We start from the raw sequence: 27238 nt of genomic DNA, 5'->3' as shown, positions 1-27238 counted from the left end.
GTCAGGTGACTTACTTGGGGTCACACAGTGACTTACCAATCCAGGATGTCAATCATTTATTTTATTTAAAAAAATTTCATTTATTTATTTGGCTACACTCAGCCTTAGTTTGCAGCACACAGTATCGTTAGTTACAGCATGCGAACTCTTTGTTGCAGCCTGTGGAATCCACCTGTAAATGCATGAGACACAGGTTCGATCCCTGGGTCGGGAAGATCCCCTGGAGTAGGAAATGACAAGATTGGGCATGCATGCCATCCATCCATCCATCCAGCTTACTCCATAGGGTAAGAGAAACTGTTAGCCACTCAGTCATGTCTGACTCTTTGAGACCCCCTGGACTGTAGACCGCCAGGCTCCTCAGTCCATGAGATTCTCCAGCCAGGAATACTGGGGTGGGTGGACACTCCCTTCTCCAGAAGATCTTCCTGACCCAGGGATTGAACCTGAGTCTCCTGCATTGCAAGCAGAATCTTTACTGCCTAAGCCACCAGGGAAGCCTCCATAAAGGAAGGGTAAAGCATAAATAAAAGTATGCAGGGTTTGACATGACACCTAACACAAAATAAGAGCTCCTAGAATGTGATTGCTAAAGTATTATTATTAGCTATTTGCCCAAGAGACCCCAGGCAAGGGCTTCCTGCTCCAGTCCTCTGTCGCCTCCCAGGATCTCACCCTCAGTATGGAGCTCAGTCTAGCAAATACCAGCTCTGTTACCGCGAGCTCTGTGACTTGAGTAGATCATCTCGCCGCCCTGTACTCTGGTTCCCTCCTCTGTGAAGCAGAGACGCTAGAACTCGCCCACTCTCCACAAGACCGCCAGCCATCAATTTCACATTTCCCAGGGGCCGCTGCATCACATGGTGCCCGGCACAGGGCACCAGGGTGAAGGCGAGCGGGAGGGGCTCACAGCCTGGTGGGGTGGAAGGCAGACACATTAAGAGATGCTCACAAGACAGAGAAGTGGTGGATGAGGGAAACAGAGCTAAGGGAGGCCTGCCGGGGGCCTAACCCAGCCGGGAGCCAGGGAGGAACACGGACCACAAGGAAGCCTTCCTGGAGGAGTGACTGTCGCTGCTGAGCCCTGAGGGATGACCAGGGTTGGCCAGTCAGCTCAAGGAGAAAGGGAGTCAGAAAAGGCACTGCAGGCAGAAGAAGCAGAAAGAACAGGGCTGGGGGTAGATGACCCAGCGGGGATGATGACTCCCGAACAAGCAAGAAGAAGGCTTGGTGCTGAGGGCAGGGGGAAGCAGAGGAAAGGCTTTCGTCACTGAACTTCAAGGGCTACCTGGTTTCAGAGCCCAGCTCTACCACTGTCAGCTGTATGACCTTGGGCAAGTTCCTCAACTTCTCTGTGCCAAATTAGAGGAACGGTGTTTACCCCTCACTGTTGTTGCGAGGATAAAAGTGAGTTAATTCATGTAAGGTGCTTAGGACAGGGGCTGGCACACAACCCCGTTCTGCCGTGTCTTCTGCAGGCCCAGTTGTGCAGCGGCCTCAAGGATAGGATGGTGCCTAAATATCTGCCGAGTGGACGAACAAGTGAGCAAACAGGTTGCCAAAGTGTTGGGCAGTCCCATGGCCCCCTTGCCCACACCCGTAGTTGGGGGCCTGCTCTGGCCTCCCCACTTCCTGATCACTGAGCAGGATCACAGATCACCTGGAGGCTCACTGATGCCCCTTCGTCCCTCCATAAACCACCTTGGCAAGAACTTACCCACTGCCAGCCCATCCCCCATCTCCACCGATTACAGGGGCCTGGACTTGACCACCCCAGGCTGAGGGGGCTGGGCTGGGCCTTAAAGGGGAAGGAGGCCCTTGTTTATCGTCACCTGCTAGTACCACGTCTGGTACAGGGACCCACCTCCAGGTCTGACCCTCCCAGTGCTGTGTATGAGGAAGACTGAGGCTCCGGGAGTGGGGGTGGGGGGTGACAAGCACTCAGCTGGAGGGAGGGTGAGCCCTGCCCAGAGCTGGGCGTTCCCACTACCCGGTCACTCACCCCGTCCTTTCTCTCTCCAGTCTGGTTGGCCTGGCGAGGTCCCCGCTCAGACACAGAGGAGACTCGGTTCCAAGGTGAGAGGTTCAGTGTCGGGGGAGGTAAGGGAAAATAAGAAGCAGGATGCCAGTGAAGGCACCTTCAGGATCACTCACACTGTACAAAAGGGGAAACAGAGGGCCAGAGAAAGTCCATAAGCCACGTCTGCTGACAGCCCATCCACACAGGGCTGGAACGGGACCTGCCGCCTGGTCCCAGGTGCCCAGGGAGGCCCGGCAGGCAGTGGCCTGAAACAACCTAAGTGTCTGCAAATGGGAACCAGAAAAGAAGGGGCGAGAGGTAGTGGTTTGCGGGCAGTTTTGTTGCACAGAGCCTTGGGGGATCCCTAAAACTGGAGGGGCAGCTGCTGGTCCAGAGTGGGACTAGCACCCAGCAGAGCAAGCACCGCCCCCCCAAGAACCTGGGCCCTCTGCCACCACCGCAACGGGGCTGCCGCAGTCCTGGCTCAGGGACTGGCCTGCAGCTCTGCAGAGGCAGGGATGTGGGAGGAGACGCAGAGCAGGCTCGGGCGCTCCAGCTCCAGAAGCAATGAAAGCAAGAGTATCCGGAAAGGCCCCCTGGGGGGTGGCCTGGAGACCCTACCCTGCAGCTGTGCAGAAGGAGGGCCAGGAGAGGGGCTTCCTTTCCCTGCCTGGTCAGGCCTGCAGTCTCAGGGGGTCCTGCCTTTAGCGGCCGGGTCTGAGGAGAGGTGGCAGGAAGGGGGCCCGAGACTGTGCAGAGAAGCCTCTCCAGGCCCCAGGGTGGGCTGGGTCCTAAAAGAGCAGGGCCAGGGTCGGGGACAGCCAGGCCCTGCCCTGGGGAGTTGAGTGATGGTCTGGGGCCAGGACAGGTGAGATGGAACGCTGAGACAGTTCACTGTGTGATGAGATAGCCGAGGCGGGATGAAAAAAGGCATTTGGTGGATGATGGCGACATTAACCATAGCAATATGCTGGGCTGTGCTCAGTCGCTCAGCCGTGTCTGACTCTCTGCGACCCCATGGACTGTAGCCCACCAGGCTCCTCTGTCCCTGGGGATTCTCCAGGCAAGAATACTGGACTGGGTTGCCATGCCCTCCTCCGGGGATCTTCCCAACCCAGGGATCGAACCCAAGTCTCCAGCACTGCAGCCGGATTCTTTACAGTCTGAGCCACCAGGGAAGCAACAATGCCTCCTGAATATTAAACGCAGATGCTGGACCAGTCACCGTGAGGCTGAGCACAGCCCTGTGAGGGAGACAGTACTTTCCCCCCTTTTACAGATGAGGTAACTGAGGCCCAGAATGCCAGCAGGATGCCTACACAGCTGGCTCACTCCATCCTGGCCCCACAGACTCTCGTGGGCCCCTCCTTCTGGGCTCTGAGCTGCAGGCGGCCGAGGCTCTGTCTGCGTGGCCCCTGCTGACCCTTCAACCCACTCTGCACCAGGACACAAGACGAGTGGACGCAGATCCGTGGGGGGTGGAGGCACACCCTCTCCCCACTTTCTCCATGTAAGTGGACATACGTCCAACCCTGCATCTATGTTTGGCAAAACCCATGGTCTGAGCTGAGCCTCACGCTAACTCAAGAGGTGGCCAAGGCCTGGAAAACCCCCTCCAACTCACTGACGAGAGCCTCAGGGAGGCTGTGTGCCTGGCTCAGGTCCCTGGCCGAGCCGGCAGCGATGGGCAAGCCCCTCTCCCTTCTCCTGGAGCCTGTCAGCTCTCTCTGAAGGAGGGTGAGCTTGCTGCCAAGGGTAAATGATGCCAGCTTAAAATGGGCCTGGTATCTAGCATCTCATCTAATTCTCTCAAAAACATTTTGAGGTTTTGGTGACAGTTTATTAAGATAGAATTCACATACCATACGATTCACCCATTTAAAGTGTACGAGTCAATGGTTTGTAGCATATTCAGAGCTATGCAACCATCACCACACTAAAATCCATGCCCCCCAAAGCAGCCCTGTATTCTTTTACCTGTCATCCCTCAGTCCCCTCATCCCTTCAGCCCCAGGCAACCACCAGTCTACTTCCTTCCTATAGATACACCTATTGTGGATATTTCATATAGATGGAATCATATAACACTCACCAGCCTTTCGAATGGGGTGTTAATATTGCTCCCATTTCCCAGATGAAAGTGACTGAGGCTTGGACAGGAGGAAACTTTACCAAGGGCCCTCAGTGAAGCAGAAACGAGCAGGGTCGGCACCCAGGCCACCTGATCCCAGAGGCCTGCTCTGCAGAATCCACGCCCCCGGTGAGGAAGCCTGGGGCTCACTGAGCCACCCACTCCTCCCCTCCCTTCTATCTGGACCCGGGACGGGACTTCACCCCTGAGTTCCTCCATCACACCCAGGGCTTCTGCCAGGAGGCACCAGGCCCTGGGACCGCACCCAGTTCTCTCGTGACCCCTGTTCTCAGTGCTACCAGCCTCAGCTCTGCCACCCCTCTGGAAAGCTCCTCCTGACTGCTCCCCTTTCTCGGCACTTCCACTGCGTGTGGAAGAGGGGGCAGCCTGGCTCCCTCTCTGTGGTTGGGAAACTGAGGCTGTGGGGAGATGTCTGGGGTCACCCAGTGGGACCAGGGAGAATGGGGACCTGGGCCGGGTCCCCAACTCCCATACCAATGCTCTTCCTCCTGGCCATTTCCAGACAGGAAGCCCTCATCTCCTCCACTCCTATCCCATCCTGACATTGTCTTCAGGCCCTCAGGAAAGAGATGGAAACCGAGGCTCAGCAAAGCCAGCAATCTGCCCAAGGCCACAGGCGCTGAGCCAGGACTCACCTGCTGATTCCCAGCCTCCCCCACCTGATGCGCTGGGTCAGGAGCCCCAGTTTGTGGTTCCCATGGCTCCGCAATTTGCCCCTCTATCCGCCCTCATGAAATGGGCTCCTTACTTGTGACCAGGGGAGCTGGGATCCCTGTCTTCTTCGTGGCTGTGTGTATCCCCGGTGTAGACCCTGGCCTGGAACAGGTCTCAGGAAAACAGAAAGTGTTAGTCTCTCAGTCACATCTGACCCTGCGACCCCATGGACTGTAGCCCGCCAGGCTCCTCTGTCCATGGAATTCTCCAGGCAAGAATACCGGAGTGGGTTGCCATTGCCTTCTCCAGGGGCTCTTCTCAACCCAGGGATCAAACCTGGTCTCCTGCATTGCGGACAGATTCTTTACTGTCTGAGCCAACAAGGAAGCCCAGGTCTCAGGAAACATTTGTTGAATGAATGATGAAACAAGAAAAGGGAGGAATGGGTGGGTGGGGGTGGTGAGGGCAGTTGAACCACCTGCTCAGAATCACAGGATGCCATTTGCCAGAATTACGGGGTCTTACACCAACTCTTCTGACTCCTAGAATTCTTTTGACCTTTAGGGGGTCTTATGCCTCTTGGGGAGTCACCCACACAATCCTGCACCCAGTTTGGAGGGCTCCTGGCCCCCTGCAGCTCACCTACAAGCTCCCCAGGAGTCAAGTCTCTGTACTGCAGGTTGAGAACCCCATACAGGTCACACAGCCCTGTCCCGAGGACACGACAGGCGTGAATGCGCTTCACCAGAGCCTGAAGCCCAGCACACACTTCAGCTGTCTCAAGCGGGATCCTGCACTGAGCTGCAGCCCCTGGCACCCGACACGGCAGTTCTGACACCGATCCTCTGCCTCCTCCGTCCTTGCATGACCTGCTGCCCCTCCCCAGGGGCTGCTGCTGGCCAGGGACGTGCTGGAATGCTCGTTAATGCTACTTCGGCCGCCATCAGGCCTGGCAGCCTGTGCCCGCAGCCTCCAGGGCAGGGACTGCCTGCACCCCATTTCTGGGTCCCCGGTTGACTCAGCAGGACCCTGCCTCTCTTCCCCCGCCCCTAACACCATCTTGGTCACAGAGGGCAGAGGATGGGCAGGGTCCAGGGCTCAGGAGCCCTCCCAGTGCCCAGAACAGCGCTGCAGACACACCTGGTCACAGTTGTGTTTATTAAGGGTTTTCTAAGCCAGAAATAGCGTTAAGCTTTTTGCATATGTTTTTTCCCATCAAAGCTCAAATGAAGCTGGTCCTGTTTCACCCCATTCTACAGATGTGGAAACTGAGCCCCATAAAGCAGAGGTCACTTGTCTGAGAAGCCCCAGAAAGAGTGTAGGCATTCATTCTTGGTCTGACTTCAGGGGTGGTGGATTCTGAACCATTAGTTACTGGTGATTGTCTGGAGGTGGCAGTTCGCCTTCAGCTGTGCAGGTGTCTGTCCTTGGAAGCCCAGCCCTAGGAATGAATGTTCTGAGTGACGTGGCAGATTCACACTTATTAGAATTTCTCAGAGGATGCAGAGTTTGCTGAACTTCAGCTTGTCTATTCATTTGCACTCATAAAATATTAAAGCTGGAAGCTGCCCTGGTCATTGGCATTGTCTAGTCTCCACATTTTATGAAAGCGGAAACTGAGGCCCAGAGGTGCAATGGTCTCGACCCAGGCATCCCCAAGTCACAGACAATTAGGAAGAAATCCGGGACTCCAGACATCATGTCAATGCTCCCTAAGATCAAACAATGTGAGCTCAGGAAGTAACACTCAGGGCCTTCTGGTGCAAGCCTCTCATTTTTCAAAAGAGGAAACAGCCTCAGAGAAGAGCGGGGTCTTCCTAAAGCCAAGTGTAACACTGATGGTCCCCAAAGACCGAGTTTTGTACTAGCAGTGTGACCGGACAGATGAGATAACCTTTCATTGATAAAGTGGCAATAACAGAACCTATAGTGTAGGCTCACGCTCAGGAATATAAATGATGCTGGCCCTTAGGCCAGCACCCAGCACTCACTAAGGGCTCCACTGTAGTGTATATTATTAACACTGGGAGGCCCTTGTCATTTCCCCTCCACCACCTGCCTTCCAGGCCAGATGTTTCTGGGTACAGAACAGTGGGTAAGACTGTGGAGTGCTGCTTCAGTCACTTGGTAGCTGGGTGACCTCGGACTGGTTACTAGTTTGTGACTCTGGGCTTCAAATGTCTCATGAGAAGATGGGATGGCAGGAAGGGACCTACTAGACAGGACTTTGGGGGGATGGATATAACACATGTGATAGGCTCCACGCAAAGCCAGACCTATATGAAGTGCTCAGTGGATCTGAGCTACCACTCACTACCATGTTGCATGTCTGTCCCATCCCAGGCTGCAGGGCGCCTGGCCGAGTGTTAGGAGCAATGCAGCAAGGCAAGGCGATCTAGGAGCTCTGTGCCTCCTGTCTCCAGGGCAGGGACTGCCTGCACCCCACATCTGGGTCCCTAGATGACTCAGCAAGACTCTGCCTCTCTTCCCCTGCCCCTAACACCATCTTGGTCACAGAGGGCAGAAGATGGGCAGGGTCCAAGGCTCAGGAACCCTCCCAGGGCCCAGAAATGTGACAACCGTTTATTAAGGGTTTTATTTAATAACTGTTTATTAAGCTGTGTTTATTAAGGGTTTTCTAAGCCAGAAATAGTGTTAGGCTTTTTGCATATGTTTTCCCACCAAACCTCAAAAGAAGCTGGTCCTGTTACACACCATTCTACAGATGTGGAAACTGAGCCCCAGAAAGCAGAGGTCACTTGTCCGAGATGCCCCAGAGGGAGTGTTGGTCTGACTTCGGGGTGGATTCTGAACCATTAGTTATCGTTGATTGTCTGGAGGCACAAGGACGCGGCTCTGCTTTCTCAGCGCCTGCCTGGAGGCGGGGATTCGGAAAATGCTGGACAAAAGTCCGGTTTTTGCAAGCGGAAGTGTCCCGGAGGAGCCCCCCTTTCAGGTGCAGAAACTGAGGTCTGGGAAAGGAACGTTGCTGTCCACAGACTCACAGACGCCCGGTCTCAGGCTCAGGGTTTGATGCACAGGTGTCCTCGCTTGTGGCACGGTAGCCCAGGGACGGTCCCCTTCCCCAGGAGCCCCCGCCATACCAGAGTTCCGCCTCCTCGGTTCAAGGCTGTGTGGTCAGTCCTCCCGGTGGCATCTCGGCGTCTGCCCTGGCGTTACGACAAAGGAAGCGATAGCAACCGAGGCCGCTGCCACCTTTCTGCAGTCTCCAGGGATGCCTCTGACCCGAAGCTGCGGCGACCAGGGCTGCCGGAAAGCTGGGTTCCAGCAGCAGTAGCGCTCGCTGTCCGCCTGTCCGAGCCCGAGCGCTCGGAGGAGCGCTCGACAATCTTCGGCAGCCGGAGGGAAAGCTCGGGCATTTCCGGTGCCGAGGGGCGGGGCTGACCGTAATGCCGGCGTCTCCGCCAGCGCGAGCCGGTCAAGCCGGAGAGCCGGCCACCGTATTAGGAGGCGCAGAAACAGATTCCGTAACCTTGGAGCCTCGGTTTTTTCCTTTGGAAAATAGGCTTGATGACAAATCTTGTGAGACGCCAGTGGGACCCAAATAAGTTTGTGAGAGGAAATGGAAGACACATTGATAGATATGTATGCTGCTGCTGCTGCGCTGCTAAAGTCGCTTCAGTCGTGTCCGACTCTGTGCGACCCCATAGACGGCAGCCCACCAGGCTCCCCCGTCCCTGGGATTCTCCAGGCAAGAACACTGGAGTGGGTTGCCATTTCCTTTTCCAATGCATGAAAGTGAATGCATGCTACTTGCCTCAGTTTGTTCATCTGTAATTAGGGGTCATTGTACCTTCCATCCCTGTGTAAATTGTGAGAATTGAAAACTGTGGGTAAGACTCATAGAAAGGGCCTGGGGGACCTCCTTGGTGGTCCAGTGGCTGAGACTCCGAGTTCCAATGCAAGGGACCAGGGTTCGATCCCTGGTCAGGGAACTTGATTCCACATGCTGCACCTAAGACCTGGCTCAGCCAAATAAATAAGATTAAATAAAAAAATAAAGAGCCTGGCACCTTGTAAGCACCCAGTAAAAGGTAATGATTGTGATAATGGGCAAAGAGCTCCCCCAAGACAGGAAATAAAGTCCCTGCTTCCCCTTCAGCTGCAGAGCCAGAGACAAGGCAGGTGCCAGATGTACTGAAACCACTGGCTGAGGGTCAGACCTGCCGCTGACCACGTGGGCTTCAGTTCCCGCATCTGTGTAACTGATGGCCCTGAAGGCCCTTTAGCCCTGCTTCCTTGAACTCTGAGTTGTGAAATGCAGTCCAAGACAGCTTCTACTTATAGATGGATAAGGTGGACGAGGGCCTATAGGGAGTCCCCATGGACATTTACTCTTTCCACAAACTTCACTGAGCTAACATCCTGGTACCGGGTCCTAGGGAGGCAACTTTAAGTAAGAGATGCCTCTTCAGTTCAGTTCAGTTCAGTTCAGTTCAGTCGCTCAGTCATGTCCGACTCTTTGCGATCCCATGAATCTCAGCACGCCAGGCCTCTTTGTCCATCACCAACTCCCGGAGTTCACTCAGACTCACGTCCATTGAGTCAATGATGCCATCCAGCCATCTCATCCTCTGTCATCCCCTTCTCCTCCTGCCCCCAATCCATCCCAGCATCAGAGTCTTTTCCAATGAGTCAACTCTTTGCATGAGGTGGCCAAAGTACTGGAGTTTCAGCTTTAGCATCATTCCTTCCAAAGAACACCTAGGGCTGATCTCCTTTAGAATGGACTGGTTGGATCTCCTTGCAGTTCAAGGGACTCTCAAGAGTCTTCTCCAGCACCACAGTTCAAAAGCATCAATTCTTCAGCGCTCAGCTTTCTTCACAGTCCAACTCTCGCATCCATACATGACCACTGGAAAAACCATAGCCTTGACTAGATGGACCTTTGTTGGCAAAGTAATGTCTCTGCTTGCCTTGCCCAAAGTTGAGTTAGGTGACAAACAGCCCTTTAGCATACAGGGTTAGGCTACAATAAGGGCAAGGCAGGGGGTCATAAGAGCCCACACCTTGGGGATTAGGGAAGGCTCCTTGAAGGTGAAGGGTAAAGAGAAGTTACGTGAAAATGGGGGCAGGGGAAAAGGATTTCAGCCAAGAAGTTCTGGGTATGGGTACAAGAAAATATTGCAGAATCAAGAATTTCTCAGAGGTGGGTCGGAAGCAGAAGAGATTCTGGGAGAGAGGGATGTCCTGAGCAACCACAGGGGTGGGGCCGGGTGGGTGTGTTCTGGAGCTTGGCAAGTGATTTAACCTTTCCAGGCCTCAATTTCTTCACCAAAGCTTTTTAGAGAGGACGTGATGCCTAAATGAGAAAATGTATGCAAAAGACAACAGCAGGGGCTTAATCAGCGAACTCAGAAGGTTGGTCAAGGCCAGATCAATACAGGCTGTTCTGCTGCAGGGACACTGGCTCAGAATGTACATCCTCAGGCCCCTCCACGAGAGATTCTGACTCAGAGGATCTGGGAGGGCACAGGGATTCACTTTGGTGACAAGCATTGAGGCGCGATTTTTAAAATTTTAATGAAAAGCACATATTCTCCACTAACTCCCTCCAAGACCATAAAGACCTCAAGGTCAGCTCTGTCTCCTTTCTTCACCGCTAACCTCTCCGGAAGCCAGAAGGCAGTTCAGGTGCCCAGCAGAGTTTTTTACCTGCATGTGTGACCGAGTTCCTGACTCAGGTCTGCTCTGGGCTCCCACAGTCTTCTGTCCAGGGCAGGCGCCTAGCTCAGGGCCGGGGAAGAGGTTTCAGAAACTTTCCTGGCACATCTCCCATCTGCTGGCGTTTGTTTCTGGTTGGTGCCAGCGTGCTTCCAGGCCCTGTGTGTCCTCATGCAGCCTGACCTTAGAGGGACGGGGGCTAGGATGCAGCTGCCCCTCAGTGAAGCAAACTTCACAGCCTCTGAGAACGTTTGCCAGGGCCTCTTTTAATGCCCAGTAACGCTGCATTTACCTGCCAACAGAAATGAACTTTTATCCAACTGATAGTTCTTCCCCCAAGCCTCAATACTCCAATTTAAACTCATTGGTATAGAATCTTTCTCAAATGTACTATGGACAGCCTTCGCATCCAGGATAAAGAGAGGAAGCATTGCTTAAATATATTTTTCTGAAAGTGACTGTGCATCTTGAGAAGTGCAGGAGGCCCTGCTGTGAGCCACAGCCCCTCGGCCACCTTGCTCTGCGACCTTGGCAGATCACTTTCTCTCTCTGACCTAGACAGCCTAGTCCATATTGGGAGATGACCCTGCAGACCTAGGGCAACTGCTCTGGACACCACATACTTAGGTGGCCTGCACATAGTGAGCACCACACAGAGGTTGCCAGAATTGTTTTCTTGATGACCCAAGATCTATACTGTGAACATCAAGCATGGTTCCATGACTACCATCTTCTTATCTGTTGCCTCAGGCTAGGCCATCTGGAGCGCCGTTGGCCATCATTTCAACTTCCTGACTGTAAGGTGGCCTGGGATGCCACCTTCCCCAAGACAATGCTGGTTCTCCACCTCCCTAGCTTCCACCAGATGCTGGAGGGAACTCCCAGAGCAAAGCTCCAGACAGTGTGATGGGACCAGGAAAGTGCTGGGTCCAGTTCTAAAGCAGTGGTCCTATGGGGACCCAGCTGAGCCTTCCCATGAACATGAAAGGTGGTAGCACAGTCTTACAGTTGAGCGTACCTGCTGTAGAGGCCAGCAGACCTGGATTTGGATCCCAGCTCCGCCATTTACTAGCTGTGACCTGGGGCAAGTTACCCAACCTCCTCTGAGCCTCCATTTCCTGAACCATGAAATGGAAATAGTCAGAGTATTTAATCTCATACAGTTGCTAGAATGAGAGAGGCTAGGTGTGAAAGCAAAGGTACCTCTTCCTCTTCTTAGCAGAGCCTTGAGTCCTCTTGTTGCTTAGCCTCTTGCACTGGGTAACAAGAATATAACATTCCTAGAGCATGTGTGAGTCCACAAGCCTCACCCAATTGCTAGAACTGGTTCCTTAGGAAAGACCAATGAACCGTCTCACTCTCAGGCTCAGGAACCACAGCCAGAGAATCATTCATCTGTAATTGCTCGCAAAGGGAACTGGAAGAGCGGGGGAGATGGGGCGGATCTGTAAATCCACCCACCAGCTGTTGACCTTTTCTGCAGAATTCAGCCTCCCACCCAGTGTCCTCCCAGGGTGGCAGACGGGTGGGCGGGCAGGCAGACCTACTGCAGGCTTTCATCAGTTTTGGGCCAGTCCCCTGTGGTTACAACCGCGGTGGATACTAGGAGGGGGAGGCTTATGCAAAACTGTACGCAGTTCAGTTTTTTGCTGTCTGCTTCATAAAGGGAGTAGGGGGAGGGAGGCCACCTCCCCTTTACTATAAGTCAAGGCCTGCAAAAATAGGACACCTCTAAGGAGCGGGGGGGAGGAAGAGGGGAGGAAGAAAAGGATAAGGAGGACAGAGAAACTGGGGTGGAGGAGAGATGGAAGGAATAGAGAGAGGAAGGGAAGGAGAGAGAGTATATGAGGCATGAACGCCAAAGAGAGATAAGGAGAAAGAGAAATGCTCTGCGCTTCACAGACACACAAAATAACTGCTGAATTCAAAAATAAAAAGGTATTACTGAGGGGAGTTTGCAAGCAATGTAGCAGGCAGGGTCTGAGCCCTAGCGAAGGTGACCTCGCGCAGCTCAGGCTGGCTGGAAGGCTCTTAGCCGGCAGTGGCTGCCCTCCAAGGGCTCAGCCAGCCGGGAGCTGTCCAGATGCCTGGTGCTGAAACGCCCAGGTACTCACCAGCTTCTCAAAGAGGACTTGCTCAGCCATTCGACTATTTGTTAAGCTCTGCTGTATGCCAACCACTGTTCCAAGGGCTGAGGAAAGCACCACTGAATAAGACAGGCAAAAGTCCTTGATGTTATGAAGCTTACACCCTATGGGAGGAGATAAGGTAAGATAGTACAATTGTCCATGTTAGAAAAGGTCAAGTTCTATGGAGAGACATAAAGTAGGAAGAGAATGAGCTTAGCAAATACATTCCCAAACAGAGGTCACAGTGAGGTGACACAGTGCTGTAGGATGCCAGGGCTGGGAGTGAGCCCCTACGTAAAGGATGTGCTGACGCTGGGTCACAGGTCACAGGGACTCTCAGTTGGATGACCTGTCAGGGGCCAGACTCCAGTTCCAGCCAGCTGCTTGTTCCCTCTCTGGGGGCCTCTCATTCCTCCAACCTCAGGCCACCTGGGCCCCTCAGTGCCAGAGAAATGGGTTTCCACCTTCTGTATACAGCACCAGCTTAAGGTTGGATGATTTGAGACCCTGTCACTGGGTCAACTTGGGCAAGTCACTTCCTTACTCTGGCCTTTGTTTACTCATCTACAAAAGGGATAATGATCCTTGCCTAGTGATTCTTGCCATGTTTGAGGAGGTACCAAGGAGAAAGTGGTGGCTGAGTTCTGTCTGCTGTGCACATGAGGTATTCCCCCTCACTGGGGTATCATACTTAAGAGTCCCCAGGGCTTACCACAGGGTCTAACCCTGTAGACACTGAATGAATGGAGTGGCAGCAATGCTTGGCCAGTGTTCACTTAAAGCCATGTTTCACCCTCACCCTTCACTCTGCAGCCCTGTTCCTGAAGAGCACTAACCCTGAAGGAGAGCCCAGAGGGAACAGGGCCTGAAGCCCATGCCTGAGTGGGTCCTGCAGTCTGGATCACTTTGGGTGACACTTGGGGGGTCAGAAACTACTGAGGTCAAAGAAGTTTTGGGGAGCTTGGCACCTCTGGGAGATTCCCAATGCTCATCACCACGTCCAGGCTGAAAGAGTTGCACCAAGAGTCCTGTTAACTTTCTTCAGCTGTTAAGCTCCTGTTTCCCCTCCTTTTTGGAGGAATGCTTATCATAATCCTCAAGAAGTTCCCGTGAGAAATGCTGCACTGGGATTTGGGAAGGACTTGAGAATCCTTGTCCCAGGGAGACAATTTTAGAAGTTTCTGGGGTTCCGAACCTCAGTGTTTTTTGTACGCCCATCACATAGAAGGCACTCAGTAAACATGTGAAGAATGGATGAATGAATGGATACATGACACTGTTGTTCTACTCAGTTTCAAACGGCAAAAACTGAGGGCAGCAAGAGCAAAGGGATTTGAGACTCAAGGACTCAGGGCAGAATCATTTTTAGTCCCCTTTAGACTACAAGTTTGGCTGAAGAACTGCTGGAATTTATTCATCCATCCATTCATTCACCCAATGACAATTCAGAGTGGTAAGTGTGATGTGGTGGATTAGCACTGGGGACCATGGAGGGGATAACTGACCACATGTGGGGGGAAAAGGGAATGAATTCCAGGAGGTGAGCCTGAAGGGCCCTTTGAGGGGACTGACCTCAGGATTCCCACCCTCATGTCATTTTCCAGCCACATGAATCACACGAGGGACTTGCTTAGAATCCCACGGTTGTGGGCCCCCAGCCTCGACAGAATGCACCCTGGCCCCCTCCTCTCTTTTACCCAGCCCCTGCTGCCACTCCCCCTGCTGCCAGCTGCTTGTCAGCCTCCCCACACCCAGAGGACGGATCTGCACTACGCAGATGACTGGGGAGACCCAAAGGGCCAGAACTAATGGCAAGCTTCCAAGCAGGATGACAAGTCAATGGGGAGCCCTCTGCAAGCCCCCCAAATGCCATTCTCAGAAGCCTCAGGCCAGACACTCACCTCCATCCTCCCAGCACCAACTGCACACCTGCCCTTCTGCCCCCTGCAAACTGGAGCATGGCTGGATCTTTAAACAGGGGAAAAATGCTTCATCATGTTCTGCTTCTCCATGCAAAACCAGAAACTCCCTTCCCCCTCCCTCCTCCTCCCCAGCGCACTCTCCTCCCAGTAAAACCTGGTTAAAGGGACAGTACAATCACATCCCCATCTCTGAGGGCCTGCTTAGAACCAGGGGTCTGGGAGTGAGGTGGAGTGCAGAGAGAAAAGACCAGATAGAGGTCTTCCCTAGGGCATTTGTCTGTCCCATCGTGGGGAGCCTACAGAAGGAAAACCATGCAGACTGGAAATGTAGTGGGGGTTGAATTAACTGCCTGAGGGAAGCTCAGGTCTGGGATGGAAGCCTTCAGTGACTCCCTAGGGGGTCTCAAGTCTCCCTGCCTCACCGCACCTGGCATGTAGGTCCCTTCAGCTCCAATGGAAGGGCAAGACAGGTGTGTATGTGGGAGAATGTCACAGAATGGAGGGAACTGGACCCCCAATAGAAGGTCAAGGGGCTGGGTCTCTGGCTGGCAGGGTGACCCCACTGGATTACCCATCCACCCCTCCTCAGTCTCCCATCTGCATAGCACAGGGATCAGACATCAGGGAGATAGAATTCCTCCCTCCCATCCCTCAAGGGGAAGGCAGAGGTTAATTAACCCCTTTGTCCCCAACAGAGAGTAGGCCCTGTCCTTGGTGCTGAAGCATCAGCTGCAGCACCACCCCCACTCCCAAGGCTCTTGACTGGAGTCAAACCCAAGATAAAGCTAAATATCAACAGCAGTGCAGGTCCCCCAAATACAAAGGCCCTCTTTTCTACCCGAATTAAGGCTTGTGAGGGTGAGCAGCTCTGGTACGCTGAAAGCTTCTCACCGCTTCTCTGGGTGTGAGAAGGGAGCCCAGTCATGACACCCACTTGTCTCTTGTGGGTGTGGGGAGAAACGACAAGTTGAAGCCGAGGAGATGGAGAGGGGAGAGGAAGAAAGGACTTCCGAGTTGTGGGGAAGTGGCTGCTATGTCCACGGGCAGTAGAGTTCGTCTCCTCTACTGTCGCTGGAGACTTCCCAAGTCTCCAGGGGTCTCAAGTTGCAGCCTGACCTAGAGCAAGGTCTGTTCTTTGTACCGATGGGCAAACCGAGTGGGGGTGGGGGCAACGTGTTCAAGGTCATTTGCCAGCAACTGTGGAGCTGTCCTCGGTGTGCAGACCCTGGCCCGAGGGACTCCTGGCACCCCTGCTACCTCCCCCAACCTCACAACCAACTCACACCAGCTCTCCCAACTCCACGCCTCGTTCCCTGCAGTACCCCCACTCTTGGTTCTTTGACCCTTGCACACTCTGCCTTCACAGGGAACCCTTTGCCCACTTCACTGAGGGTCCTTCTTGCTGGGGCCGGTTTCAGGGTCTCCTGCCTCCTATCCTGAGGAGAACACTGCGCCCACCCCCAATCCGGGCTTCCCTTCTCTAGCCTCTGCAGTGTCTCCCACACCCCCAATTCAGGGCAGACTTGCCACCCCTCCCCAACTCCAGGTCGCCCTCCCCCTTTTCGGGCCGGTTGCCGAGTTCTTGAGCCCTCTCCTGGTGGCCTCTCTAGCAGCTAGGCGAACAGTTACCTCCATTCAGGGGTCTTCTATCTCTACTCTCTGTAGCGCCCACCAGGCCTCCATTCAGAAATACTTTTCTCCTCCCCTATTCCGGGCGGGCTGCAGACACTGTGAGCTCCCTCTCCTGAGGGTCTAACTATCAGGAAAATCCTGTGCGCCCTATCACTCGGGGTCCTCATCCTACTGCGTCTTCCACCACCCCATCCCGAGGGCATCCTGCCCCATTCCCATCTGGTCTTCTTGCCCTCGCTCCCCCATTTCGGGCGCCTTCTCTCTTTTCGAACATAGTAGTAGGGTCTCGCCACCCGCACCCGGGGGGTGGGGGTCCCCGGCGGTCCACTCCGGGAGTCCTCTACCGTCTGACGCCCTCGGCGGGGTGGGGGCGCGGGTCTCCTCTGACGCTGCGTTGTCGATTCCCCTTCACTCTCAGGTTCCCCTGCCCCGCCCCTCTCACTGCGGCGAGCCGGCCGGCCCCGGGCCGCTGGGGGAGGAGGCGGAGAGGGCGGGGCCCTCCTCCCCCCTCCCCCCCGCCCCGGACTGCTGAGGGGCTGGACCCCGCCGGGCTGCTATAAAAGGGCCGGCCGGCTCGGAGGTGCCGCAGTGTCGCCCGCCTCTTCCCAGCCTCAGGGCTCCTTCTCCGCCGGTGGCCGCACCCGCTCCGGCCACGATGAGCTTCAGCGGCGCCGACGCGCTGCTGGGCGCCTTCGCGCCGCTTCACGGAGGCGGCAGCTTGCACTATGCGCTGGCTCGCAAAGGCGGCGCGGCCGGAGCGCGCTCTGCAACCGGCTCCTCCAGCGGATTCCACTCCTGGGCGCGGACCTCCGTGAGCTCCGTGTCGGCCTCCCCAAGCCGCTTCCGAGGCGCCGGGACTGCCTCCAGCACCGACTCGCTAGACACCCTGAGCAACGGACCGGAGGGCTGCATGGTGGTGGCGCGCAGCGAGAAGGAGCAGCTGCAGGCGCTGAACGACCGCTTCGCGGGCTACATCGACAAGGTGCGGCAGCTCGAGGCGCATAACCGCAGCCTGGAGGGCGAGGCGGCGGCGCTGCGGCAGCAGCAGGCGGGCCGCGCCGCCATGGGCGAGCTGTACGAGCGCGAGGTGCGCGAGATGCGCGGCGCGGTGCTGCGCTTGGGCGCGGCTCGCGGCCAGCTGCGCCTGGAGCAGGAGCACCTGCTGGAGGACATCGCGCACGTGCGCCAGCGCCTGGACGACGAGGCCCGGCAGCGCGAGGAGACCGAGGCAGCGACGCGCGCACTGGCCCGCTTTGCGCAGGAGGCCGAGGCAGCGCGCGTCGAGCTGCAGAAAAAGGCGCAAGCCCTGCAGGAAGAGTGCGGCTACCTGCGGCGTCACCACCAGGAGGAGGTGGGCGAGCTGCTCGGTCAGATTCAGAGCAGCAGCGCCGCGCAGACGCAGGCCGAGGCGCGCGATGCCCTGAAGTGCGACGTGACGTCGGCCCTGCGCGAGATCCGCGCGCAGCTTGAAGGCCACACGGTGCAGAGCACGCTCCAGTCCGAGGAGTGGTTCCGAGGTTTGCAGGCGCGGGGGGCAGGGAGGAGGGGCGCCCCCTGGTGGTCGGACATCGAGAGGCAGGGTGGTGTGACCTAGGGGGTCGGTGGAGTCGTCCTAGAGGGCTAGGTTGGATGGTGCGGTTGCTCAGGTTCCCCGAGCAAAGGGCACGCCCCTTAGCTAAAAAACAGTTTTACTCTGGGTCTCTTGTGGGACACTCCCCGCCTCTTCCTCCCCACTCTAGGTTTTCCTTTGGCCTTCTCCAGGGTCCTTGTATCTGTCCTTCAATTCTTCGTCCTCTCTGCTCTTTCTCCCAAGTCAGGGTAACCCCCCCTACTGTGAGTCTCCCTTCCAACAGGTTCCCTCTACCGCTCCAAAGCGGTGCCGGCTTCTAGTCGTTGGGGCCGGGGAGGTCCCTCATTGCCCTTCAAAGTAACATCCCTTCCCTGTCGAATGGTGCCCATCCCCCTCTTCTGCACACTGCAGGGGACCCCATTCTCCTGACACCTATCAGGCCCCTCCCCGCTACAGTTGGAGAGGGTGAGTCATTCTCACATTCTCTCTCCCCAGGAAGGCCATCGTTACAACCAATTGGTGTGTGAGGCTGAAGGGGCCAGGGGGCCCCTAAAGGTCCTCTCTCCCCTTCCTAAAAGCTGGGAGCCTCCCAAATCCATCTCCCTCCCCCACCTCCACGCCACCCTGAGTCAGCTAGGGTGCAGCTGCTGCAGCTCTGAAGCTATGTCCAACACCCGCAGGGTGACTTTGACCCACACTTGCCCTCTCTGGTTTTCATTCCTTTTGGTGTTAGAAGGGGGATGGACCAACTGGGCTTCTTACCCTGGGGAGTTCCACACTCCTTAAAACTTCTGCACTGTTCTTGGGAGAGGGCACAGAGGCTTCAGTGATGTTCAGAGAAGCCTGTGACCCACAGTGGGTAAGAATCCTCACCCATCTGGATGGTCTCTAAGTCTCTGGAAGCGCTAGGAGAGAAAACCAGAAAAGCTGGGGTTTGGGCGCATGGCTTTTCCAGTTCCTGCCTCTCCTCTGCGGTAGCAGAACTACCCCTCCCCCATCTCTGCAGCAGCAAGGCTCCTCCCAGAGCAAACCTCCCTGCCCTCTTGGACTTCCATCCCAGGACTTCTGGATCACTCTTCTTCCTCCCCAACTCCTAAGACTCAGGTCCTGAGTATCATTAACTCAGGATTCAGGATGCTCAGTCAGGAGGTTCACACTAGATCTCCAGACCCACTCTGGCCCCTGAAGCCTTCTGGGAACCTGCAGCCTGTTGCTCACAGGAGCCAGGGTGTGGCTGCCATAGGCACAGGGGCTCCTGTGCTAGAGAACGCGCAGCCAGGGGGAGGAAGGGGCAGAGGAGCTGGCACATGGGCCCCAGACTCCACAGGGATCTGGGCTCTGCTGGGGCTGCATGAATCCCAGAGCCCTAGTGCCTCTAAAGGTCATAGGCTCATTGATTTGTTCAACCCCAAGCTAGAGGTTAAGCTCCACGGGCCAGGTTTCATAACCCCCAGCACTGGGGAGCTGAACCAGGAGGGCCAGAAGAAATAGGGCCTTCTATTGCTGTGCAGGACCTGAGGCCTGCATCTGGGGAGTCAGGGCGTGATCTTTGAACCCCAGTCCTGCTGCTCAAGCTGGCCTGCTGGCCTGGGGCAGTGTCATTGGCCTGCCACAAAGGACAGGACGAGTGAAGCACCCACAGTAGCCCCTGGCACTCAGGAGGCCCTTCACCGTGTGTGGCCCCTTCCAAACCCAGCTGTGTCTAACCCGGTGCCCTGCCCCTCTCTCCCCCAGTGAGGCTGGACCGACTGTCTGAGGCAGCCAAGGTGAACACAGACGCCATGCGCTCAGCACAGGAGGAGATATCTGAGTACCGGCGCCAGCTGCAGGCCAGGACCACAGAGCTGGAGACGCTCAAAAGCACCAAGGACTCGCTGGAGAGGCAGCGCTCTGAGCTGGAGGACCGTCACCAGGCTGACATCGCATCCTACCAGGTGGGCAGGGGTGGGGCAGAAAGCCAGACCACCTTACCTGGCTTGGTGACCCTGGACAAGTCACTGTCCCTCTTTGAGTGGAGAGCATGGGCCTTAGAGTCAGACAGGCCAGGGGTACCTGTATGTCTTTCTAGCTGTGTGACCCTAAGAAAGTTATCTGCCTCTCTCTGTGACTGAATTCTCTCAGTGCAATTTTTTAAAAAAAAAAGCCTCCTTTGCAGAGCTATGAAGATTAGAGAGATGAACTTCTCATGAGATGAGTGAGAGATGGCAGAGTCTTGGTCATGCTGGGTGTTCAGTAAACAGTAACCAGTGTCTGAGTGAGGACTGCTTGGGAAGGCCTCAGTATATACCTCCCGCTAAAGATAATGATTGAAAGAAAGTGTCTAAAAATTCTTTTAGAGAACTTATTATACAAGCAGTATGTGGTTATTGTAGAAAAAGAGGTTGCTTTTTACTCGGCCATGATGGTTTACTTTAAGCAGTGGCTCAGTGGGCTCAGGGTCGGGGAGAAGCTTCAGCTCGTGTTTAGCACGCTTCTGGGTATTGTCTCAGTCATCAACGGCAGTTGCCTCCCGAGCCTTCAATATGCAGGTGCTTTGGAGCACTGGGCAGACAATAGGGAGCCAAAGCAGATAAGTTCCCACTGAGCCCTTTCTAAGCTTAAGATCTGTAAAAATTCACCCGTCATCCCACTGACCTGTGATAGCCACAGTCGGTGTCTGGCGTGTTTCATTCCAGAACGCTCCCCAGGCTGAGGTTATACACACAGCGGGATGTTTGTTCCAGGTCCATGAATGAGGTCCCGAAGCTTTCACAAGGTTGGGGCTGGCCCGGACCGCACTGGGTTTGCGGAGCCCGCTCCAGCCTCGCTAGTGCCAAGGGCCCCATGGTGACTGACGGTGACGCATGTGTGACTTCTCCTCCCCAGGAGGCCATCCAGCAGCTGGATGCAGAGCTGAGGAACACCAAGTGGGAGATGGCGGCCCAGCTCCGAGAGTACCAGGACCTACTCAATGTCAAGATGGCTCTGGACATTGAGATCGCTGCTTACAGGTGAGGGGGCCAGGGGCCTTTGGGTGGTGGGAGCCCTTGTGTTCTCAGAAGGAGAAGCCTTGGATTTTAAGCTCCACAATGAGGTAGCCTGCTGTGTTAGAGACCAAAAAAAAAAAAAAATTTTTTTTCTTACTATCATGAAATGTATACAGCATAAAATTTACCTTTTAGCCATTTTAAAGTATACGGTTCAGTGGCATTAAAACTATTTACATTGCTGTCCAGTCATCACCATCATCTACCTCCAGAACACTTTTCGTCTTCCCACACTGAAATTCGGTGCTCATTAAACAATAACTCCCTGATCCCTTCCCTTCCTTCCCCCGAGTCCTGGCCACCACTGTTCTGCCTTCTGAGAGGCAAATATCTTGAGAGTGACTTAGAGGGTCTGACAGTTATTTAGAGGGTTAAAGCTCCCCACCCTCTTCTCAGATTCAGCCAGCCAGAGGCCTGTCTTGGGAGAGAAAGGAGGGCCTTGAGTTGTCAAGGACCTTTACAACTCTACCTCTTAAAGAGATTCTTTTCAGTCATTATTTCATGGAAACCACCCTCTGAGGTAGAAACTCTTAATGACCCTGTTTTTACCAATGAGGAGACTGAGGCTTGAAGAGTTTGAATGGCTTTGCTAATAAGGTCACAGTTCTAGTGGGTAGGAAAGAGCAGAAACTCTGCCCCTACTCTCTTCCTAAAATTCAAAGGATGAGAATATAACAACAGACCCTTGAAATTCAAATGGGAACATTCTAATACCTTTAAAGCCCAGGTTTATAAATGTGGAATTTCTTGCTCATACTCCCCCCTTTCCCTTAAACAACATTTTGAGGGACAATACATGTAAATTTTGTTAATATAGGCGTTCTCTCTTGAGGGCCATTTTTCAGAGGAAAAAAAGTTTTATAAGTGGTAGCCTTAGCTGAATTAAAACAAGAGCAATGCCATTGGGGTACAGATTCTGGGAGTCCTCGGGATGATCTGCTAGTGACCTCCTCCAGTCTAAGTGCCCACCATTCACATCCCTTCTTCCACCAACCTATGTCTCACTACACACAGGGGTCTTCGGAGTAACTCAGGAAGCCCCCTGCCTCAGTGACCGACCTTGAGTTCACAGTAACATGTTTCATTATCCATTCTGCAGAAAACTCCTGGAGGGCGAGGAGTGTCGGATCGGCTTTGGCCCGAGTCCTTTCCTCCTTCCAGAAGGACTCCCCAAGATCCCCTCCGTGTCCACTCACATCAAAGTCAAAAGTGAAGAGAAGATCAAGATGGTGGAAAAGTCAGAGAAGGAAACTGTGATTGTGGAGGAACAGACAGAGGAGGTCCAGGTGACGGAGGAAGTGACTGAAGAGGAGGAGAAAGAGGCCAAAGAGGAGGGAGGAGAAGAAGCAACACGGGCTCCCCCAGCAGAAGAGGCCGCATCCCCAGAGAAGGAGGAGGCCAAGTCCCCAGCCGAGGCCAAGTCCCCTGCGAAGGAGGAGGCCAAGTCCCCAGAGAAGGAGGAGGCCAAGTCACCAGCTGAGGTGAAGTCCCCTGAGAAGGCCAAGTCCCCCGTGGAGGCCAAGTCCCCAGAGAAAGCCAAGTCCCCCGTGGAAGCCAAATCCCCAGAGAAAGCCAAGTCCCCAGTGGAGGCCAAGTCTCCAGAAAAGGCCAAGTCCCCCATGAAGGAAGAGGCCAAGTCCCCAGAGAAGGTCAAATCTCCAGTGGAGGCCAAGTCCCCAGAGAAGGAGGAGGCCAAGTCCCCAGAGAAGGCCAAGTCCCCAATGGAGGCTAAGTCCCCTGTGAAGGAGGAGGCCAAGTCCCCAGAGAAGGCCAAGTCCCCAGTGGAGGCCAAGTCCCCGGAGAAGGCCAAGTCCCCTGTGAAGGAAGAGGCCAAGTCCCCAGAGAAGGCCAAGTCCCCAGTGGAGGCTAAGTCCCCTGTGAAGGAGGAGGCCAAGTCCCCAGAGAAGGCCAAGTCTCCAGTGGAGGCCAAGTCCCCAGAGAAGGCCAAGTCTCCTGTGAAAGAGGAGGCCAAGTCCCCAGAGAAGGCCAAGTCTCCAGTGGAGGCCAAGTCCCCAGAGAAGGCCAAGTCTCCTGTGAAAGAGGAGGCCAAGTCCCCAGAGAAGGCCAAGTCTCCTACGAAGGAGGCCAAGTCCCCAGAGAAGGCCAAGTCTCCTGCGAAGGAGGAGGCCAAGTCCCCAGAGAAGGCCAAGTCTCCTGTGAAAGAGGAGGCCAAGTCCCCAGAGAAGGCCAAGTCTCCTACGAAGGAGGAGGCCAAGTCCCCAGAGAAGGCCAAGTCTCCTGTGAAGGAGGAGGCCAAGTCCCCAGAGAAGGCCAAGTCTCCTGTGAAGGAGGAGGCCAAGTCCCCAGAGAAGGCCAAGTCCCCAGTGGAGGCCAAGTCCCCAGAGAAGCCCAAAAGCCCTGTGAAGGAGGAGGCCAAATCCCCAGAGAAGGCCAAGTCTCCTGTGAAGGATGAGGCCAAGGCTCCTGGGAAGGAGGTCCCAAAGAAGGAGGAGGCCAAGTCCCCTGTGAAGGAGGAAGAAAAACCCCAGGAGGTGAGAGCCAAAGAGCCCCCAAAGAAGGCAGAGGAAGAGAAAGCTCCAGCCATACCCAAAGCTGAGGAGAAGAAGGATAGCAAGAAAGATGAGGTGCCCAAGAAGGAGGCTCCAAAGCCTGAGGAGAAGAAGGAGCCTGCGGTAGAAAAGCCCAAAGAACCCAAAGCTGAAGCCAAGAAGGAAGAGGCTGAAGATAAGAAAAAGGCAACCACCCCAGAGAAGGAGGCCCCTGCCAAGGGGAAGGAAGAGGCCAAACCTAAAGAGAAGACTGAGGTGGCCAAGAAGGAACCAGATGATGCCAAGGCCAAAGAACCCAGCAAAGCAGCAGAAAAGCCAAAGAAAGAAGAGACGCCAGCAGCACCAGAGAAAAAAGACGCCAAGGAGGGGAAGGCCGCAGAAGCCAAGAAGCCTGAGGAGAAACCCAAAACAGAGGCCCAAGCCAAGGAACCTGGCAAGGAGGCCTCCACACCTGGGAAAGCCAAGGCTGAGAAATCCTCCAGCACAGACCAGAAAGACAGCAGACCTGCAGAGAAGGCTGCAGAAGATAAGGCCACCAAGGGGGAGAAGTAAGGCAGGGAGAAGGGATCGTTCAGAGCAGCCAAAGAAACTCAGGGGGGTCTGGGAGCTCAAGGGTCAGCATCACAAATTTTCACTTTTTTCTCTCTTTTCTTTAAGAAGAAACTCTGCTTAGACAACAGGCCCTCCTTCACCAAACAGGAATTTCTATTAGCAATATGTTAGCAAGAGAGGGTCCTCCCAACTCCCAGCCCCATGGCCCAAACCCTCCCTAGGCGATGGGCAATTATGTTATGATAGCTTATGTAGCCGAATGTGATATATGCCGAATGCCACACGTAAACACTTGACTATACAGACTGCCCCCTCCTCTCAAATAAGTGCATTTATTTCCTGTATGTGCAACTGACAGATGACCGCAATAATGAATGAGCAGTTAGAAACACATTATGCTTGAGATGTCTTAACCTATTCCTGAATGCCTTCTATTTTCCAAAGGGGTGGTTGAGTCCTTGCCTAAAGCTCTCTGTCCCGGAAGAGCTGCAGCAGGTGGGGCTGGGCGCTGACCACTGTACCACGCCAGGGAGCACTTTTCCACTGGAGTCCTCTTTCAATTGCTTCTGTGCAATAAAACCAAGTGCTTATAAAATAGAAATGTGACTGTTGTCATTTCTTCTTCTCCCCTGGACGGGCTGGGGGATGGGCAAGGGAGGTCTTAATTTTACACCTGAGAATGCACGGGACTGGGAGGGAACAGGAAATCTTGTGCACATCCAGGACTGGTTACGAGGCTGCTCTCAGGCTATTTCCTGGGTACACACCCAGGCACTGTGCTCAGTGCTTTGAAATCTTATAAACAGGTGGCCTGCTGTGGGGTTTCTCCACAAGATCCATGTACCACCTACATAAGCATCTGGGTATCTTATAAACACTCAGACTCTTTCATTCCACTGACCTCTGAATTAGAATCTGAGGGGTTGGCCTGGGACACTGCAGGCTTCACCGACTCCCACTTGGTTCTAATGCACACTGAAGTCTGGGGACAGGTGAGGTCCTGGGGACGTGGAGCCATCTATTTAAGAGCTCTGCATATGTCCTTGTTTTGTAAGGAGGGATGAGCTTTCTGAATGAGGGGCTGTATGTAGCTAATTCACCTGTACTGAAGACTACAGTCACCACTATTGTGAACAATTTGTTAACAGTTGCCTAATTGCACTCCAACATGCTTCTCTGGACATGCTTTTGAAACCTGCAGTGCTCATGTGGATTTATGTGGGGTCTTCAGTGTAAAAATTTGACCTCGTGACTTACTTCTAATAACTAGAATATGGCAAAGTGATAGGATGTCATTTCTGAGAGTAGATTACAAACAGATTCTGGCTTCTGTTTTGCTTGTTCTCCATTGCTCTCTTACCTGGTCATTCTGCTGGAAGCCAGCTGCCATGTGGTAAGATGCTCTGGGGATAAGGCTTCAGAAAGCCAGGAGCGGAAAGAGCCAATAGCCAGTGAAGAACAACGGTCCTCAGAACAACAAGAAACCGAATCCTGCCAACAACCACGATGTTGAACGTGAACAAAGATCCTCCCCTGCTGAGCCCCAGACGACACCCTGATTGTAGCTTTCGGAGAGGCCTTAAGGAAGAAGTGCCCAGCTCAACTGCACCTGGATGATAGATGTCTGCTGCTTTAAGCCACTAAGCTTTGGAGCAATATGTTACATAGATAATACGGCTTTGACATCACAGGGAAACATGATACGTATTAGAGTTACAATGGCTCTCATGAATCATTGTCTCAGCCAATGTCTACAGAAGACACAAAGGGACTGGTCCAGACTAGAATCCAGGTCATCAGTTTCGGTCACCACTTACTGGGCATCCCCCAGGACTGGGCTCTGGACTACACATTTTATGTCCACTGTCTAATAAAAGAGCCCAGTGGAGCAAGCGCTGTTGAACTTGCATTTCTCAGTCGAGGAATCTGAGGCTTAGAGAAGCAGACCTTGCCCAAAGTCCAGAACCAGGAAGAGGTGGTGCATGGATTTAAATTCGGGCCTGTCTGAGCACAGAACCCAGGCTCATCCTTACTCAGCGGTCCGGCCGCCGTCCTCTCTGGGGACGGGCTACATGGCCACCCCTAAACCAGGTGCTGGAGGTATTTAGATGGTCTCCTTCTCATGGTGGCCCCAAGTGGCACAGGCAGAGCAGAAGGACCTGACCATGATGCCCTCTCTCTTCTGCTGTTGGCCAGAGGCCTCTTTCCACTCCTGGCCTTTTGAAGGCTTATCCTCAGAGCAGCTTACCACATGGCAGCTGGCTTCCAGCAGAATGACCAGTGAGAGCAAGGGAGAACAAGCGAAACAGAAGCCAGCGTCTTTTTAATCTACTCTCAGAAATGACACGGACATGCTCCCAGTGCTGTAGGCAGGAGTCACAGGTCAGATGCTAACCAGACAGACTTTAACCATCTGCCAAACAAAATCACCCTCCCTCCGGGAGGATAACAAACCTTAGGAAAAACCGAGAGAGTCAATTTGCTATGGAATTGCTTGTCAGACGTTAGCGGCCTGGGGGACACGGGGGGAATGTGGACGGAGCCGACTGCTTTAGGATGTGCCCTCCTTGCTGGCTAGCTGTTAGCTCTGCAGACACAGCTGGGTTGATGAAAAACATCCTTCATTTTCCCCTAGGGAGATTGTTTCAGAAAGGAGAGGTTAGGTTCTGTCTGTAACGATAAACAACTACATCTCACTGGCTTAACACAAAAGAAAGCATCTTACTCACTCACGCTATGCACCCCTGGGTGGGCTGGCACAGGTCTCTGTCCATGGTAGGTCGCTCACGGACCCAGGTAACAGGGGATCCATCTAGACCCAGGCTTCCAAGTTCACTGAGGCAGGGGTGAGTGGATGTGGCAAACCAGGCACAGGCTCACTCTTCAAGCTTGTACCCATAAGTGATACAGGTCTCATCTGGCAACATTTCATGGGCTAAAGCAATCCACGTGCTTTTATCCAACATCAGAGTGGGTGGGAAGAGTCGTCCTACCGAGTGTGGAGGAGGACAGTGGGAATTCTTTTAGGGGAAAACAAACTAGTTTAAGCAAAATACTTGCTACTGATATTTAATAATGATTCATATAATGTTAGCTTACATAACCAAGCAGTTCAAGAAGGCTGACTTGTTTCACATACAGCTAGATCCACGGGGGATTCTCAAGTGATGTCCCCAGGATGCTGATACTTGTTCTCCATCTCTCAGCTGTCTTCCTCTACAGAGGCTTCATTCTCAGGCAGGACTTCTCCAAGTGATCTCTAGAAGCTTCAGGCTTATATCCCATCTGCTTAGTAAACTCTGGAGGTCAGGGTTGGGGGTGGGAAAAACTCCTTTTCAACATTCCAGGAAAAGTCCAGGGTTTGTTCTTATTGGGTCCCTCAAACT

At 54.1% G+C, this 27238-nt stretch overlaps 1 protein-coding gene and 1 long non-coding RNA gene across 2 annotated transcripts; one reads left to right on the top strand and one right to left on the bottom strand.

The window, feature by feature from the left end:
• Positions 9693 to 14658, bottom strand: LOC106503044. Its single transcript, XR_001296721.2, has 3 exons — positions 14542 to 14658; positions 12626 to 12762; positions 9693 to 10803 (listed from the first exon to the last, which is right to left on the bottom strand). It is a non-coding gene; the product is annotated as an uncharacterized LOC106503044 (long non-coding RNA).
• On the top strand, positions 16768 to 24453 carry NEFH (neurofilament heavy polypeptide). The gene is made up of 4 exons (XM_018061020.1): positions 16768 to 17711; positions 19499 to 19698; positions 20630 to 20754; positions 21890 to 24453. The coding sequence occupies exons 1-4, from the start codon at positions 16850 to 16852 to the stop codon at positions 23850 to 23852; spliced, it is 3150 nt and encodes a 1049-aa protein (XP_017916509.1). The 5' UTR covers positions 16768 to 16849; the 3' UTR covers positions 23853 to 24453.

This window comes from Capra hircus, chromosome 17 (genome assembly GCF_001704415.2).
Source record: "Capra hircus breed San Clemente chromosome 17, ASM170441v1, whole genome shotgun sequence".
Classification (NCBI taxonomy): Eukaryota; Metazoa; Chordata; class Mammalia; order Artiodactyla; family Bovidae; genus Capra; species Capra hircus.
The sequence above is the reverse complement of the archived record's forward strand: the minus strand, read 5'-3'. Positions and strand labels throughout refer to the sequence as shown.

What these genes read in the sequence shown, in the direction of transcription:
- NEFH (XM_018061020.1), top strand. Translation starts at nt 16,850, where the DNA reads ATGAGCTTCAGCGGCGCCGACGCGCTGCTGGGCGCCTTCGCGCCGCTT. An exon ending in CTGACATCGCATCCTACCAG is followed by an intron (nt 19,699 to 20,629) that starts GTGGGCAGGGGT and finishes TCTCCTCCCCAG; the next exon opens with GAGGCCATCCAGCAGCTGGA. An exon ending in ATTGAGATCGCTGCTTACAG is followed by an intron (nt 20,755 to 21,889) that starts GTGAGGGGGCCA and finishes TCCATTCTGCAG; the next exon opens with AAAACTCCTGGAGGGCGAGG.